General features: G+C 43.4%; 1 protein-coding gene across 7 annotated transcripts in view; it reads right to left on the bottom strand.

The window, feature by feature from the left end:
* The window catches only part of LOC126466754 (inter-alpha-trypsin inhibitor heavy chain H4-like), a 207,579-nt gene that overhangs the window by 175,216 nt on the left and 13,870 nt on the right, over window positions 1-18,493 (bottom strand). For all 7 annotated transcript variants that reach the window (XM_050096405.1, XM_050096410.1, XM_050096408.1 and 4 more), the window contains exons 2-3: window positions 10,058-10,224; window positions 1,728-1,838 (exon numbers count right to left, since the gene is read on the bottom strand). In XM_050096405.1, coding sequence (XP_049952362.1) covers window positions 1,728-1,838; window positions 10,058-10,224 — 278 coding nt within the window. The remainder of the gene's footprint in view (window positions 1-1,727; window positions 1,839-10,057; window positions 10,225-18,493) is intronic.

The following is an 18,493-nucleotide window of genomic DNA, read 5'->3' as shown; positions in this document are numbered from 1 at the left end:
GCATCTGAGGTCATCAGTCCCTTAGAACGTAGACATTCACACACGTCCATGCCCGAGGCAACATCCGCAACTGCGACCGTAGCGGTCGCGCTGTTCCGGACTGAAGCGCCTAGAACCGTTCGGTCACAGCGGCTGGCAATAAAAATTACAAACACGTGTCCATGCATTACGCACACTCACATACACACACACACACACACACGCACACACACACACACACACACACACACACACGAAACAAACTGTAAAATCCACTTTAAGGAAAATGCTAAGACAGATATTAATTACTCCCTACTCGTCTCACTATTGACTTCCGTTTTTGAAACGACAATGCATTTAAGAACAGTTGAACACATCTGAAAATACGAGAGCCTTTGTCAGCCACAATTTAGATTCACAAGGGCCTCTCTACTAAACATGACATCTACCTTTTCAGTGACCATATGTTAAAATATCTAAGTGACAAGATTTCCGACCTGTTTAAACCATTTGACTGTAGCATCTTTTGTTGGAGGAACTGAAAAGTTTATAGCTTTCGAGGTACAATGTGTAAGTTGTTCATTCATAAGAAGCAATGAATCATGTTACGTAGCTCATGGAGCTTTCTTGATGAATGTTCTACTGAGTAGCAAAAATTACTTCTTTTGTTCCACAGATTTCAATTCTGAGACCACCCATGTACATGCTATGTATTAATGAATATCCGTCTTACACTGAAGAATGAGAAAAAGTGTCTTTCCTGATGATGTGGGCATCACAACAGAGCCCCTCGGGGCGGCAACAAGAGAAAAGGTGCAGTAAATTGATATCGATTAGTCCACGATAGTTGGTATACTACTTAACTTACAAAACACGGTTCATTCACTTGTGTAATTGGCAAATGATCAATAAAAATACAGCACGGGGGAAAGGTGAAACTGGTTGTCCAAGACATCAAGACATCCAAGACATCAAATGCTTGATGTAAGTAATTATTGATTTTGGAGATTGAAATATTAGAAAGTTAACTTACATTCCATATATGGAATAATGTTCTCGACCGGTTTCACACGCAAATATAAAATATGCACTGCTCAGCAGCGTGTTATAACGATAATAATTGATGGCCATCCCTGTACTTCATGTAGGCAAGCGTGTAACGATTAGGAATATTAACTACAATATATTTACTATCTTACAGAGTTTTTTGTGAAGTATTAGAGGTAATATGAAACTATTTGACAACGTTCCTTGTGAATTAAAGGTGCCGACAGATGATGAAAGTTCTGAAGAACTGGAAATCATTTCTACTAGACAACTGCTTGTACTCCATACACTGATTTCTGGGTATATAGCATATCTTTGTAGCTGTGCTGCAGATATAAAAATTTGTCGTAGAACTAAAAAAAAAAAAGTAGTTACGTAAATGACCCGTATGTAGAGATCTTTTTACAGAGAAAAAGTATCTTTTTAATGACTATACTGATACATCCACAACACGGCGAGTGGTTGTGAATATGATTCACGGAATATACAAAAACATAACTAACAAACTATCTGAAACACACGGACACACCACACACACACACACACACACACACACACACACACACACACACACTTACCACAATTCCGTAGTTTACATTGAAGTGCATTACTTCTGCGATTGATTGTTTGACGCAAATATTGTATTTGCCTGTTGGCATTGCCTCAGCTCCTGAGGCGCTGCTACTGGTGTGAGTACCCACCTGACTGCGACGTGTGCCGCGCCACGCCCTTCCGCCACTGCTGCGTCGTACTCCTGGCGGGCCTCCTCTTTGCCTCGCACGTAGGCCTCGTATGTCACGTTGTCCATCTCTCTGCAACAACAGTCATCAAGTCACTCACTTCCGTTTTACAAAGTTCTCTGTTGATAGAACAACGGCGCACCATCCGTGACAAATATCATTTCATTGGTTCAAATGGCTCTGAGCACTATGGGACTTGACATCTGAGGTCATCAGTCCCCTATAACTTAGAACTACTTAAACCTAACTAACCTACGGACGTCACAAGCATCCATGCCCGAGACAGGATTCGAACCTTCCACCGTAGCGGTCGCGTGGTTCCAGGCTGAAGCGTCTAGAACCGCTCGGCCACCAATTCACTGTGTAATGACACAGTAATTTGTGATTACTGGTACATCAGTTAAGTTTCCTTTTTAATTTATTATAAACTAGCCTTTTCCTCGTGCCTTCGCCAGCATAAGCAGTCAACACAATATTGCACAAGACTCCTCCACCCCCTCCCCCCCCCCTCTGGTTGTACCTCTTCCTCTGTCACTCTTCCACCTCATCCTTCCACCTCCATCAGTCTCTCTTCACCTTCTCCTCCTCCCTCTGTCTGCCTATTGCCTCCTTCCCTTCTCTCTGTTCTCTCTGATCATTTCCTCCTCCCTCTCTCTCTGTCATATCCTCCTCACCCTTCTGTCTATATCCTCTTCCCCCTCTCTCTATCTCTTCCTCCCCCACAATTCGCATCTCCAATGTACAAATGTGTGTGAAATCTTATGGGACTTACCTGCTAAGGTCATCAGTCCCGAAGCTTACATACCACTTAACCTAAATTATCCTAAGGACTAACACACACACACACACACACACACACACACACACACACACACTCACGCCCGAGGGAGGACTTGAACCTCGCATCTCCTCCTCCCCCTCCCTCTGCCCAACCCCTCCTCCTCACCCCTGTCTCTGTCTGTCCCTTCCTCACCCCTCTCTCTTTACCTCCTCTGCCCGGTCTCTGTTGTGACCGCCATCTCGTCCACACTCTGTGTCTGTCTTCTCCTTCCCTCTCTGTCCTTCTCCTCCTTCCCCTGTTTCTTGCCCCAGACATCAGTCTGCAAAGCAGGTCGGTCAGGGAGCTGATACTCTTCCTACATCATATACCTTTTATGGAGGGCAACCTATACACCAAGCGGTGCACAAATACATTTTTGCCCCATCTCCACTCCTATTGGAGGTGGGAGGTTATAAACCCTATAGTGCTGACCCTCATGATGCCTGCTATTTTTGTGACAAATTAGGTGAAAGCGATCCAGGGGTTTTGGAGGAGATCCTGGACACACACACACACACACACATATATATATATATATATATATATATATATATATATATATATATACTCCTGGAAATGGAAAAAAGAACACATTGACACCGGTGTGTCAGACCCACCATACTTGCTCCGGACACTGCGAGAGGGCTGTACAAGCAATGATCACACGCACGGCACAGCGGACACACCAGGAACCGCGGTGTTGGCCGTCGAATGGCGCTAGCTGCGCAGCATTTGTGCACCGCCGCCGTCAGTGTCAGCCAGTTTGCCGTGGCATACGGAGCTCCATCGCAGTCTTTAACACTGGTAGCATGCCGCGACAGCGTGGACGTGAACCGTATGTGCAGTTGACGGACTTTGAACGAGGGCGTATAGTGGGCATGCGGGAGGCCGGGTGGACGTACCGCCGAATTGCTCAACACGTGAGGCGTGAGGTCTCCACAGTACATCGATGTTGTCGCCAGTGGTCGGCGGAAGGTGCACGTCCCCGTCGACCTGGGACCGGACCGCAGCGACGCACGGATGCACGCCAAGACCGTAGGATCCTACGCAGTGCCGTAGGGGACCGTACCGCCACTTCCCAGCAAATTAGGTACACTGTTGCTCCTGGGGTATCGGCGAGGACCATTCGCAACCGTCTCCATGAAGCTGGGCCGTCTTCCGCTCACGCCCCAACATCGTGCAGCCCGCCTCCAGCGGTGTCGCGACAGGCGTGAATGGAGGGACGAATGGAGACGTGTCGTCTTCAGCGATGACAGTCGCTTCTGCCTTGGTGCCAATGATGTTCGTATGCGTGTTTGGCGTCGTGCAGGTGAGCGCCACAATCAGGACTGCATACGACCGAGGCACACAGGGCCAACACCCGGCATCATGGTGTGGGGAGCGATCTCCTACACTGGCCGTACATCACTGGTGATCGTCGAGGGGACACTGAATAGTGCACGGTACATCCAAACCGTCATCGAACCCATCGTTCTACCATTCCTAGACCGGCAAGGGAACTTGCTGTTCCAACAGGACAATGCACGTCCGCATGTATCCCGTGCCACCCAACGTGCTCTAGAAGGTGTCAGTCAACTACCCTGGCCAGCAAGATCTCCGGATCTGTCCCCCATTGAGCATGTTTGGGACTGGATGAAGCGTCGTCTCACGCGGTCTGCACGTCCAGCACGAACGCTGGTCCAACTGAGGCGCCAGGTGGAAATGGCATGGCAAGCCGTTCCACAGGACTACATCCAGCATCTCTACGATCGTCTCCATGGGAGAATAGCAGCCTGCATTGCTGCGAAAGGTGGATATACACTGTACTAGTGCCGACATTGTGCATGCTCTGTTGCCTGTGTCTATGTGCCTGTGGTTCTGTCAGTGTGATCATGTGATGTATCTGACCCCAGGAATGTGTCAATAAAGTTTCCCCTTCCTGGGACAATGAATTCACGGTGTTCTTATTTCAATTTCCAGGAGTGTATATAGGAGATCTACCTTAAATCATCTTAAAATACATACCAACATACAGTACCATTAACAATGAGATGACATCAGTGAGTAGTATGTAAAACTAACCAACTCAATTTGTAATCGGTGCAGATAATAATTCTCTGGATTCAATACCATGCGACGTCTGTTTACATCTTTCAATCCCAGCTCATGTGACGAATGCTATATGTTGTAGAACTTGGCTCTTTCCACTCAAATATCCCAGCTGTCTGTGAATGGAATCGGCAGAATCCCATTAGGAAGTGTTTAGCAGTGGGTTTCCAGTTCTGACATTTGCTTGATGACCAGGAGAAACTTCTCAGAAATCTGTGTCAGCCCATGAGATTGAAACTGTTTTAAATTATTTCTGGGACAACATTATCCTCTGTATCAGACTAAATTTAAAATTTTGTTCAACCTTATGTATTTGTGTATGTGCCAGTTGGTTTTAATCGAAGTCCAGTTACTCACAAAGGTCCAGTTTGGGATGTAATTGTCATATGACAGCGAAACTTGGCAGATATTCTAACTTGTTAATGTGTAACTAATTTATGTTGGAAAAAAATAGTTCTAACTTCGGCTAGCAGGTGCAAATCTGGCATTGTGATTGCAAGAAGGACGTATGGAAAGGTTTCCATATGTAATGTTTTAGAAATGTGACCTGGGCAGAAAAGGTCGAACAAGTAAGAAAGGCATAATGTTGATTTTGTTATTAACTGCAGATTAAACAGTTTGTTCAATGTGTTGTTGTTGTGGTCTTCTGTCCTGAGACTGATTTGATGCAGCTCTCCATGCTACTCTATCCTGTGCAAGTTCTTCATCTCCCAGTAACTACTGCAGCCTACATCCTTCTGAATCTGCTTAGTGTATTCATCTCTTGGTCTCCCTCTACGATTTTTACCCTCCCCGCTGCCCTTTAATACTAAATTGGTGATCCCTTGATGCCTCAGAACATGTCCTTCCAACCGATCCCTTCTTCTAGTCAACTTGTGCCACATACTTCTCTTCTCCCCAATCCCATTCAGTACCTCCTCGTTAGTTATGTGATCTACCCATCTAATCTTCTGCATTCTTCTGTAGCACCACAATTCAAATGTTTCTTTTCTCTTCTTGTCCAAACTATTTATCGTCCATGTTTCACTTCCATACATGGCTACACTCCATACAAATACTTTCAGAAACGGCATCCTGACACTTAAATCTAAACTCGATGTTAATAAATTTCTCTTCTTCAGAAACAATTTCCTTGCAATTGCCAGTCTACATTTTATATCATCTCTACTTCGACCATCATCAGTTATTTTGCTCCCCAAATAGCAAAACTCCTTTACTACTTTAAGTGTCTCATTTCCTAATCTAATTCCCTTCAGCATCACGCGACTTAATTCGACTACATTCCATTATCCTCGTATTGCTTTTGTTGATATTCATCTTATATCCTCCTTTCAAGACACTGTCCATTCCGTTCAACTGCTCTTCCAAGTCCTTTGCTGTCTCTGACAGAATTACAATGTCATCGGCGAACCTCTAAGTTTTTATTTCTTCTCCATGGATTTTAATACCTACTCCAAATTTTTCTTTTGTTTCCTTCACTCCTAGCTCAATAGAGAGATTGAATAACATCGGAGAGAGGCTACAACCCTGTCTCTCTCCCTTCCCAACCACTGCTTCCCTTTCGTGTCCCTTGACTCTTATAACTGTCATCTGGCTTCTTTATAAATTGTAAATAGCCTTTCGCTCCTCGTATTTTACCCTAGCCACCTTCAGAATTTTAAAGAGAGTATTCCAGTCAACATTGTCAAAAGCTTTCTCTAAGTCTACAATTCTAGAAAAGTAGGTTTGCCTTTCCTTAATCTAACTTCTAAGATAAGTCATAGGGTCAGTATTGCCTCACGTGTTCCAATATTTATACGGAATCCAAACTGATCTTCCCCGCGGTCGGTCTCTACTAGTTTTTCTATTCGTCTGCAAATAAGTCGCGTTAGTTTGTTCAATATGAATACCAAAGACATTGACAAGATGTTGCACCCATAAAACGACGTGGTCAGTTGTTGCTCATAGCAGTTCTAGTCGAATCTCTGCAACATGTTCCTGTATACTACCCTTCAAATCAGGTGTAGACTGAATGTGTACCTGGTAAACGTGTTCTTTCAGATACCTTCGGAGCCTTAAGTCACATAGATTCGGAGCAGGTGATCTTGGAGGCAGTGCATGTGGAAAATCTCTGGAGATAACACTTTCGTGGAAGGTTGCATTAAGCATATCTTCCACTGAGTAAGTGACATGAGGTGATTCCCTTCAAAGCAGGAATGGTGTACAAGGAGGATTCGATAACGTGCAGACGTAGAGATACATCTGACAGTCTCTCTCAGTGTTTTCACTTCAAAGAAGAAGTGACCGAGAATAACGTTGCTTGTGAACCCACAACACACAGTCACATACGAAGAGTGCAGTTGCTCTTCATGCACAAAACATGGTTTAAAAGTAATCCAAATTCAGTCGTTTTGTATATTCACTGCACTCTGTAGAGTAAAATGAGCTTTTTAGCTCTATGCAATATTGCCTGGCTACATGTCATCAACTTCTATTAGTGCCAGTAAGCGAAGAGCAAATTCAGAACGTTGACGATGAGGTTTCTGTTGTTCTCGCTTCCCACGCCCGGGTTCCCGGGTTCGATTCCCGGCGGGGTCAGGGATTTTCTCTGCCTCGTGATGGCTGGGTGTTGTGTGCTGTCCTTAGGTTAGTTAGGTTTAAGTAGTTCTAAGTTCTAGGGGACTGATGACCATGTCTGTTAAGTCCCATAGTGCTCAGAGCCATTTGAACCATTTGAGGTTTCTGTTGCTGGATCTCGTACGGGTACCAGTAGAAAACAGACCGCAAAACTTTTACATTCTGTTGACCGCGGGATGGACAATTCTTGTGAAACTGCACGAGCACTAGCCTCTCCTAAGGCGACTACATCCTCGGACATAATTTCCATCAGGCTAGGACGCCAACCTCTTCCAGGTGCCATACCGAGCTCGCCCACGTATTCGAATTTCATTACCAGCTCCTTTAAATCATTTAATGACATGGAGCCTCTCCTCAGACCTTTCAGTCGGTGATACTTTCTCAATGCAGCACTGTAATTACTGCAATACAGGCAAATTATTTAGATTAACATGGCACGTTTTTCTCGATACTCGTACTGTTCACTCACGTTATGGCTTGACAAATGGCAGTGTGGAACAGTGTGGAAGTTCTATTGTCAGACAGACATTGCGCAGCGCCAGATTTGAACCTGGTGGCCAAAACTGGAAATAATTCTCCACCATAAATCGGTTCCTCATTAATGTATTGGTATAGCTACCAAGTGTCGCTGCCATATGATAATTACAGCCCACATGGGACCTCCGTGAGTACCTGCACTTTAATTATAACCACACAGTATTCCAGCTGTATGTAATTAGTTGTTTTGTATAATATTTGGTTGTAATGTAAGCTAGAGAATGTTTACAACGCATAGAAAGATATTTGTGAAACTTCTATAAACTTTTCAGAGAGACGCGCTAAGTTGGTACACATGTCAAAGATAAATTTCGTTTTTTCGCAATGGCGAGGACAGAGAGAAAGCAGTTAGGGTGTGTAGAGTCTGTGAACGGTAGCGGCTGGCGCCTTGGATCAGAATCGTCTTAATTTTATGAACGAAGAGACTTCTTTCCTCACTTTCGATTGTTTAATCTTTAGATCCGGTCTATTACAGAATCTCGGAACTTTTCAGTCAATTACCAGGAGAGCTGGTTGTGGGGCAGCGGGTTTCTCAATTGGGACTAACTGGAACGGGATTGTCAGCTCCGATATTTACGTGACAAACAACGGAAAATCTACCAAAAAACCTGGTCGGAAACGTTTTAATTGTTTCTGGGACAACGTTTCCGATTACCCCAGGCAAAAAGTAAAGCAATATATACCACTATGTACATTTTTGTATGTGTGTGTGTGTGTGTGTGTGTGTGTGTGTGTGTGTAAGAGAAAGAGAGGGGGGGATAGAGAGACAGAGAGAGAGAGAGAGAGAGAGAGAGAGAGAGAGAGAGAGAGAGAGGGAAGGAGGGATGGAGAGAGAGAAAGGGAGGGAGAGAGAGAGTGAGTGAGAGAGAGAGAGAGAGAGAGAGAGAGAGAGAGAGGGAGAGGTGACATAACTGAAGCCATTTGATCACAAGCACTGACGACACATTCGGAGTCGTTGATAATGCTGCAAGGGAGGTATCTGTCAGTGAGCGAGAATAAACGTCGTTGTGGCCGTCGAAAATGCTTTCAATTATGCTAACGTATTATTTGTTCACAACGTCCTGAATCATGTCTCCCCAGTTCTGAGTAGGGAATAGTCGAATGACTTCGGCCCACTAATGTTTTGTGTCCGCACACAGCCAACATTGACGATCTGACACTAGGGTGCCAATGTGTGACTTAACTGTTACGACGTGACTGTCGTGGCGTGCTGTGCCGAACCAGTAAGCACACGTGGAGTCCCAGTTCTGTGTGACGAAAGCGCAGCCTTTTCGCTCTGTACAATCTGCATGGCGGTGGTACTCGACACTGCCGGCTCACGACAATGGGCAGTTGGTAGAAAGGGGACGTGGCAATCAAATATTTACCAATCTTCAATTATCTGTTGTTGTTATCGGTTGAATTTACAGAGCACTACCGATACAGGTCGGAAGATTACCACAGTCAAGACGTTTTAGTAGAATGACGTGCTACAGCTAGTTCCAAACCCCAGTTATTCTTCTCATGTACCAGTTTTTGAGTAATATACTGCCATGTAACACTGCTACTCAGTCTTTGCTAGAATATTGGTGTTTTGCTGTTCCTGTTAACACATACCATTAAATCAAATATAGCCCTTGGCTAATTTCGGATCGTTTTATTGAATAGGCACGTAAAATTTCACTCAAAAATCTGTTATTGCTAATGGTAAACGAACCGATTCTTTTCTTTTGATATTTGATAGTACACGAAATACTCTTTGGCTGAATTGACAAGTTACGAAAATGAACGTGCAAATGGTTTAAATGGCTACAAGCACTATGGGACTTAACATCTGAGGTCATCAGTCCCATAAAACTTACAACTACTTAAACCTAACTAACCGAAGGACATCACACCCATCCATGCCCGAGGCAGGATTCGAACCTGCGACCGCAGCAGCAGCGCGGTTTCGGACTGAAGTGCCTAGAACCGCTCGGCCACAGCGGCCGGCGATGAACGTACAGCTGTTTGCGGAAACACCAGAGGAAAAGCTCCTGGTGTCTCTTAGGAGAGACACCCAGTGTACTGAAAACAGCTCTAAGTATTTTATAAGCTTATAAAATAATAACTCAGTTTTACTTTATAATGCGAATAAATCTGATTGATATCTCGTGATCGCTTATCGACGTCAAAGTAGAGAAAATGCAATGTGAGAAAGATGCTTGCAGCACATGTTCTCTAGGACTTGACCCTATCGCTGCATACTCACATTAGAAAGCGGGAAATAAAGGCGTTCTCAGGCAACACAGCATCGAAGGATATTTCCTGTGCTTGATCCGCAGGGTTGCCAACCCTGCTGGTAATCAGTGTTTTAGCATAACGGTTGCGGACCTCGGACAACACATGCAGTCTGTGCACCTTCGGTTGCTGAATTCCCTGGAAAAGAAGGTTCAGTAAGAGAAAGTTGTCTTGTGGCTTTACGCAGTCTGACTTTCTCTCTCTCTCTCTCTCTCTCTCTCTCTCTCTTTCACACGCACAGTCAAACACACACACACACACACACACACACACACACACACACACACACATGAATCACGCTGTATAGAGAAGCGGTGCTGGCCGATGCAGACATCGTGGTAACTGGTAACTTAATATATACCAACTTCAGTGTTGTTTTTTGTCTGCGTCTGTAACAGTATTCCCGCAAACAGATCAAATAATTTACTACCTTATGTTCTGCATGATCGTAACTGCACCACTAAGTCTACTACACCTGTCAGTATAGACTATTCGTTCCGTGCCCACACGTCCACATTTCGAAACTGACCAGCCGCCCTGACAATATCTTGCTTGTGCCACGCATACTTGGCAGTGCTAACCAATCTTTAAACATACTACTCGCAATTTCTATAATAATAATTAGTCTGAAAATGAAGTAAATACAGGTGTAAGCTTGTGGAGCCCACTGTCGTCAGTCATCAGTAGAAATATCACCACTTCTGCCCCTAACACCCTCTGCATACAGGATGATTCAGCTGTCCCTACCGATGTCATTTTATGCAACCCCACATGACAGAGCAATATTTTAGACTAGTTCGCTCTGCAGACGTGAAAGACGTTATAAATCGTCGAAGAATAACAGGTAAAGCACATGAAGACATCTTAGAGCTATTGTACAAATTTTGTTTACGAAACTACTTCACTAACAATCTTGTCAGTGGGTTGCACACAACAGAGCTGTTACTCCTATGCTTCCCATTTTGATATCCCCTCGTAATTTAGTTTTTTGGTGGTGAACCACAATTTATAAAGCAATGTCTTTGAACCATTTACTAAATATTAAATACTATACGTGGAATAAAGTTACAGACACATCCAAAACCTATATGATTACAACAATAAGCACAAAAGAAAAATTGAAGACATTTGGAAAGTATGGAAGAAGTAAGATACATCTAATTCGAAATACATTGTGTAACTTATGGCCAGTCCTCAGTTGTATTTTGTGCAGTATGATTCTATTTGCTAACAGTCGCTTGAGGAACTGAGAAGGGACTGCGAACCAAATCGCTGCAGCGGAGCCATCGTTTGATTGGAGTGTGGGGGCGGGCAATATCGTGTTACAGGATTAGTCCATCCGACAGCATTCCTGGGCGTTTTCGACTTTATGGCGCGTCTTCATAGCGCTGCAAATTGATTGTGGTTCCACTCTCAAGGAAAGGAAAGGGCTGATATCCCCTGCAGTCGAAGAAGGAGTTCGTCATGACCTTACCGGAACTTGTGTGAACAACTTTGGATTTCTTTGGGGGGGGGGGGGGGGGGGGGGAGCTGTTCGATGTTTCTACTGTTGCTCTCTGGATGATGTAGAATGCTGTTGGATGGAATCATCCTTTTGCACGATAACACCCGCTTCCGTACTGCCAATCGGACGAAGGCTACGTTTCAGCGATTTCGTTGAGACACCTTGCAACTTTCTCTGTACGGTCCAGATCTTTCACTGCGTGGTTTTTCACTACTCTGGGGACTTGAACAGATACATTCGTGGACTCGGTTTTAGCTGGACAAGGAAGTGCAGTTGTGGACACGCCGGTGGCCGATCGCGTTCGAGGAGACAGGAAATGGTCGTCTAGTCTCCCACTGGGATAAATGTCGTAACACATACGCTGATTAATTTTCAATGGAATCACTCCATGGTCTCGTTGTGGCAGGTGTCCGGTTTTCATTTGATGCTTCTTATATATATATATATATATATATATATATATATATATATATATATATATATATATATATATATATATATATATATATATATATATGATTCAAATGGCTCTGAGCACTATGCGACTTAAATTCCGAGGTCATCAGTTGCCTAGAACTTAGAACTAATTAAACCTAACTAAGTTAAGAACAACACACACATCCATGCCCGGGGCATGGATGTGTTGATGCACCGCTACGGTAGCAGGTTCGAATCCTGCCTCGGGCATGACTGTGTGTGATGTCGTTGGATTAGTTAGGTTTGAGTAGTTCTGAGTTCTAGGGGACTGATGACCTCAGATGTTAAGTCCCATAGTGCTCAGAGCCATTTGAACCATTTTTGATAATGGCTAAATCAGAACTGGTAATCCATTCACCATTCTTGAGAGGATAAGGAGCATAAAGGTCACGTTGTCGTATTCTCGGAAGTGCTTTCCATGGGATGTACAATCACTTGAAGATGGAGGCAAAAGAACTTTCTGAACGTAGGTCTCAATGATTGAAAGCACACATGTGAATGTATCACACAAGTGGAAATCTGTACTAGTGCTTTAGCTGCACATTCAAGAGGTATTAATGTTGTTCTTGATGGTGCCGCGCCCAAACATTAGCCCTAGGGAGTAGCAGCACCACCGCTGAAGTCGACTCTCTCTGATGTGGACGTGAGTTGTGTAGTGTAGCGCTGAGAGACGATCGCCCGGTATATCAGCCAGGACAGACGATAGCCCGGTGTATCAGCCAGGAACAGGACAACGTGGTCTTTACAAACTGACAGGTAACTGGCAATGGGTGGGTGATACCATATCTGTACCGGAAAAGTATGCGTGCCGACAGCAATTGCACAACGAACTACTGGTAACTGTGTTTCGTCGTTCGTGTAAGACAGGCCCGTTAACAAGAATGAGTAACAATGAAAGGAGAGTGACATGGCGTGGTCTTGGGAGAACAGGTGTTGAATGATGTCGAACACGGATGGCCAAGAAATCTGAGTGCGTGCAGGTCTCTCTCGCCTGACTGAACACTTCCCCCACTACCACGTGTACTGTTTGAGCCAGAAGATGAGGAAACTGCGGACTTTGAGCATTCGATCACAGTGCAGTCACATGGAGAGTATTCAAAAGCTTGGTTTCATATTTCATACTGCTGAACCACATACATCAGAAGTAAAACCAACTTTCACTATTATTTAATTATTTTTGGTTCGCTGAAGATATAATAAAATTTATATCTTCCGAAAACTATTGGAAATTGGACAAAATTTGATAGTTCCGCAGATTTTCATGACCCATATTGCCATGTAATCCCCACTTATTCAATTTCATATCCAAAATCGCCCTTCATTCACATAAGTTGATTGAAACATTGATATCAGTTTTGCAGCTGTGTAGATATAGAAACTGTTCGCAAGGAAAACTTTGCACAACTCCTGGACAATTTCAGCGCAAATAATCTATCTTTAAACGCGCATTACGCTGGAGATCAGTTCCATCTTCATACGCAAAACGGGACATTCAGCTGAAACAGCGAATGGTCTCGAAAACGGCTCAAAAACAGGCGGTAGACTGGTAGTATTCTTAAAATGTTTATAAAACAGTTCCAGTAATTCTTTCATATCCACATTTAATTCTTAAATTTTCGTTTTCTTTAACGTCATTGGGCTCAGGGGAACTGGTGGTGCTCTTTGCCAGAAGTCATCCCTACTACAGCATGAGATTCTCTTTAAATGCATTCACAGTCCCCACAAAATCAAAATAAGCTGCCTTCCACCTTGCAGTCTGTTACAGAGGGAAGCCAGTGGGCAGTCAAGTCTACTTAAAGTGAAAGGTGAGCAATCTATTCTGGATCTTCTAAATCTGTTTTCTGCTTCATAAATTCGACAATAGCGAGCCTTAAATCGAAATATCGTTCGATGTCTCCCCTTTGAGTTAGGTACGTCGCAGTAGCATATAACCTCTCTATAATCTTTGTTCAGTTCAATCAAAAACTGTTGAAAACTGACGGCGTAATAACGAGTGTGACTTCAGAAAATTTATTGTTCACACCACCAATTTCATTATGTGCAGCATGCCCGCAAATTGGTCACAAAGTGCATTTTGATGTACACGACAGTGAATCCAGTCAGATCGTCTATTGATCTTTTTTAGTTACCAGAGGTTGAAAATAACGCTTCAGTTGTAAATTTCTTTTATTATCACGACCGGTTTCGGGCTCTAATAAGGTCATCCTCAGGTGAGGATGGGCTTAAGTACAGGTCCACCGCGGCGCTCGGGGACCACAGCACAGTTTCCACAACTGATCTTATGAGAGCCCGAAACCGGTCGTGATAATAAAGGAATTTACAACTGGAACGGTATTTTCAACCTGTGGTACAGTGTTCAGTTGCAAATGTTCTTTCAACAGGGTTTTTTAGTTAGTTAGTTGCATGTTCCATAGATCATTTGAACGATTCTTGTGCGACATGAAAGAAGTCAATTCACAGGATATGTATAAATGATTGATGTTAACACTGATGAACCTTTTTTTAGTCTACTTATAAAACACAAAATACCCTCAAGAATTATAAAGCAACTACGGGTACTATGGCCATACAAATGAAGAACTACACATAAAACAATATTTTTTTCCATCATTAACTAAGCTTTTAAATGCTTTGTTGTATAGACACTATTTAGCAAATTTATGGTACCCTCGATTATTCGACTGAAATATAGATATTACGAGTCCCACCCTAGTCTTCGAAAAAGGACAGTAATTCCAGATAGCCTCTTTTTGTGCAAGTAGCCACTGACTACTGAATGTCCTCCATTCCACGAACGAATAACGAAGGATAAACAGCGCTTATACTAATATTCTACCGAATTGAAAAAAGTCGTGCCGACCGGAAAATGCCGCACCAAATGTTGCAAGAAAAATTGCTGGATAGCACGCCAAGTGAAATGTCGCGCTGTAGTTATTATTTCCGAGGAGAACCGAGCAAAGCCGAGACTTACCGAGTAGTGCCGAGTCAGACACAGCCCTGGGCTGTATGTTTGCAGCACACGATGTATGCGTGAAGTTTTACACGCTCTGGCTGACTTTACTATGGAACAGAGTCCAGGGTCAGCACAAGGCAGATGGCCCGAAAACATAGAGTAACCAAGGGGAGAATGTGTCACATTGTCTGCGAGAACTGCTGCCAACCGTATCACTTACAACCCGTGCATGCCGTAATACCCATGAATTTGCCTACACAGTGAAACTTTTGTCACTTGGTTTTTGCACAGGCCACCATGGTGCTGGGGTTTTTGTCACCCATCCTATTCGCAGATGAGGCTACCTGTATGAGGGGCGGTATCGTCGACCTTCAATTACTCACCTATGAAGCACAGAGATCCTCATGGTATGATGGTAGTGAACCAGCAGTAACAATTCAGCCTTTATGTATGGGCAGGTATCGTTGGCGACCATCTCGTGTAACAAGTCAGCCTTCTAGAACACCTCACAGACCAAATATATTTGTTCCTGGTCGTGACTATACCTCACCTGCTGGAATAAATGACTTTGCTAGTACAAAGTGTAATGTGGCTGTTACATGATGGTGCTCTATCTCACTTCCACGTTCCCATGCAAAGATATCTCTGGACGATGGGTCATATGAGGTGGTACAGTCGCATGGCCTGTGGGGATACCTAAAAGACGTCGTGCTTGCAGAGGCCATAACGGACGTGCAGACACTGTAACAACACATATTTTTGGCTCCTTATCCTCTCAGGGATCGTTTTTTAATAATTTGTCTCCATTTGGCATTTTATGTATATGTAGTCAGTAATGATTAATTGCACTGACAATGGGAATATCTAATTTGACTGTGGGCCAACGGACACATGTTAGTTGCTTAAATCAATCACGTTTCTTGTTATAAAAGATCAGTTGTCATGTCCGTATCTGCCATCATCTAGACGAACGTTTGCTTAAAAAGGGCGCCACACAATGGACGCAGGAAGATAGAGACGATATTATGCTATGGGGGACATTAGTATGGACCTCCATTGTACCAGTGACAATAGTTGAAGGCTCCAGAACAGTTGTGGACCACGTAAACATTATTGCGCACCATCTTCATTCCAACATGCCTGATGTCTTCACTTTCAGCGGTGTCAACTTTCAAAACGATAACTATCCGTGTCACAAAGCCAGAACCGTACTGCGGTTCGAGGAGCATGAGTGTCAACTCAGATTGACAGCTTGGACACCAAAATCGACTGACCTGAATCCTATGGAACTCGTCTGGGACATAATGGGTACAAGAGCAGCGTCTCACAAACCACTGGCTTACTAGAACTGCCCGATCTGTCAATTGACATCAGGTGTCATATACCTGAAGAAACCTATTAAGAACTTGTCGAACTCGTGTCACGTAGGGTCGGTACTGTATTGCATTCCAAAGGTGGAGCACCCGCTATTAAGCGGATGGACTAAATATCGCTCATCAGCATGTTTTCAATAGGTGAGAGATCTGTAGAAGGCACTGACTAAAATTAAAAAGAGCGTGAGACCGGAATGTAGTCTTTCGCCCTTACTGTTCAATCTTTACATCGAAGAAGCACTGTCCGAAGTAAAAGAAAGCTTCAAGAGTGGGATTAAAATTCAAGGTTAAAGCATATCAGTGATAAGATTCCCTGGTGACGTTCTCATTCGCAGTGAAAGTGAAGAAGAATTACAGGATCTCTTCAATGAGATGGACAATATAATGAGTAAAGAACATGGATTGAGAGTAAATCGAAAAAGACGAAAGTAACGAGAAGCATCAGAAATAAGAATACCGAGAAACTTAATGTCGGAATTGGGGAACACAAAATAGACGTAGTTAAGGAATTCTGCTGTCTTGGCAGCAAAATAATCCATGATGAACGGAACAAGGAGGGCGGAAAAAGTAGACTAGCATTGGCGAAAAGGGCATTCCCGATCAAGAGTAGTCTGTTAGTATCAAACATTGGCCTTGTATTGAGGAAGAAATTTCTGCGAATGTACGTTTGGAACACAGCATTGTATGGTAGTGGAACATCTAGGTAGCAACACATTGAATGACGGACCTAGAACGGAGGACATAAAAGGAGACTAACACTGGCAAAATGGGCAGTTCTGGCCAAGAGAAGTCTGATAGTATGAAACAAAGGTTTTAATTTGAGGAAGAAATTTATAAGAATGTGAGTTTTGAGCACAGCGTTGCATGGTAGTGAGATACGGACTGTAGGAAAACTGGAATATGTGAGAGTCGAAACATTTGAGATGTGGTGCTACAGAATGTTGAAAACTGGATGGACTGATAAGGTAAGGAACGAAGAGATTCTCCATAGAATCGACAAGGAAAGGAATATATGGAAAACACTTTCAGGAAGAAGGGAGAGTATGATATCACATCTTTTAAGACATCAGAGAATGTGTTCCATAGTAGTAAAGGGAGCTGTAGAGGGTAAAAACAATAGAGGAAGATAGAGATTGGAATACATCCAGCAAATAACTCAGGACATAGGCTGTAGGTGCTACTCTGAGATCAACCACTTGAATTCGTGATGGGTCCCATCTAAATGATTTTGAAAAAAAAAATCTCTATCACGTGCAAAACACCTGTCAATTGCCCTGTCTGTTTATTCGTTTTTTTTTCTGTCGCCTCTTCTTATGCCGAGGCAGCCAGAGACTGGTCATGTGTGTGTGTGTATGTGTGTGTGTGTGTGTGTATGTGTGGGTGTGAGTAACGTTTGCGTGAGTGTACGAAAGCTTACATGTTTGACAGTTTTTTTGTTATTCCTATCTGCTACTCAGCTTCTCCGCTATATGATGAGTAACAAACTACCCTTTTAATCTATCTGCTATTTAACTTCCTATCTGCTACTCAACTTCTCCATTATATGATGAGTAACAAACTACCATTTTCATAATATTGCAGTATTTCATCCTGGATTTTCCATTGTTTGATACTGACAGAATTTTATCCCGTCTGCCCTTTTATAAGGCATAAAATAAACTACTTTAATGAATCTATACAAATAATAATATACAGTCAACTGAGGTAATATTGTACATTACATAACTTTTGAAACTCTTACATCTAGTGTGGGATGTGGTTAGCGCTTCATTTGCTTACGCTGCATTGCGCTCTGTACCTAATAAACCCTTATGGAATTGGGGATATTACTTATAGTTGCACATTAGTGCGAATTTCTTAAGGTAAAACGAAGGCCTAAGCCTACAGAATACTTGTCAGTTACAGGGTAGAGGGTACTTCTGTACGTGTTCGCAAAATCACACGCGTATCTATCAGGCATTCATGCGTAAATTTCATATAGATACAGGCGGGAAAGACCATGGTATCACGCGACCAAGGATTGTCCGACGCTGTATTGCTCATCTCCACGCGGGTGTTCCCGTTGTTCTGATAACCTTGCGTACCCCGAATAGCTGAAGG

Source organism: Schistocerca serialis, chromosome 1, assembly GCF_023864345.2.
Source record: "Schistocerca serialis cubense isolate TAMUIC-IGC-003099 chromosome 1, iqSchSeri2.2, whole genome shotgun sequence".
NCBI classification, from domain to species: Eukaryota; Metazoa; Arthropoda; class Insecta; order Orthoptera; family Acrididae; genus Schistocerca; species Schistocerca serialis.
The sequence above is the reverse complement of the archived record's forward strand: the minus strand, read 5'-3'. Positions and strand labels throughout refer to the sequence as shown.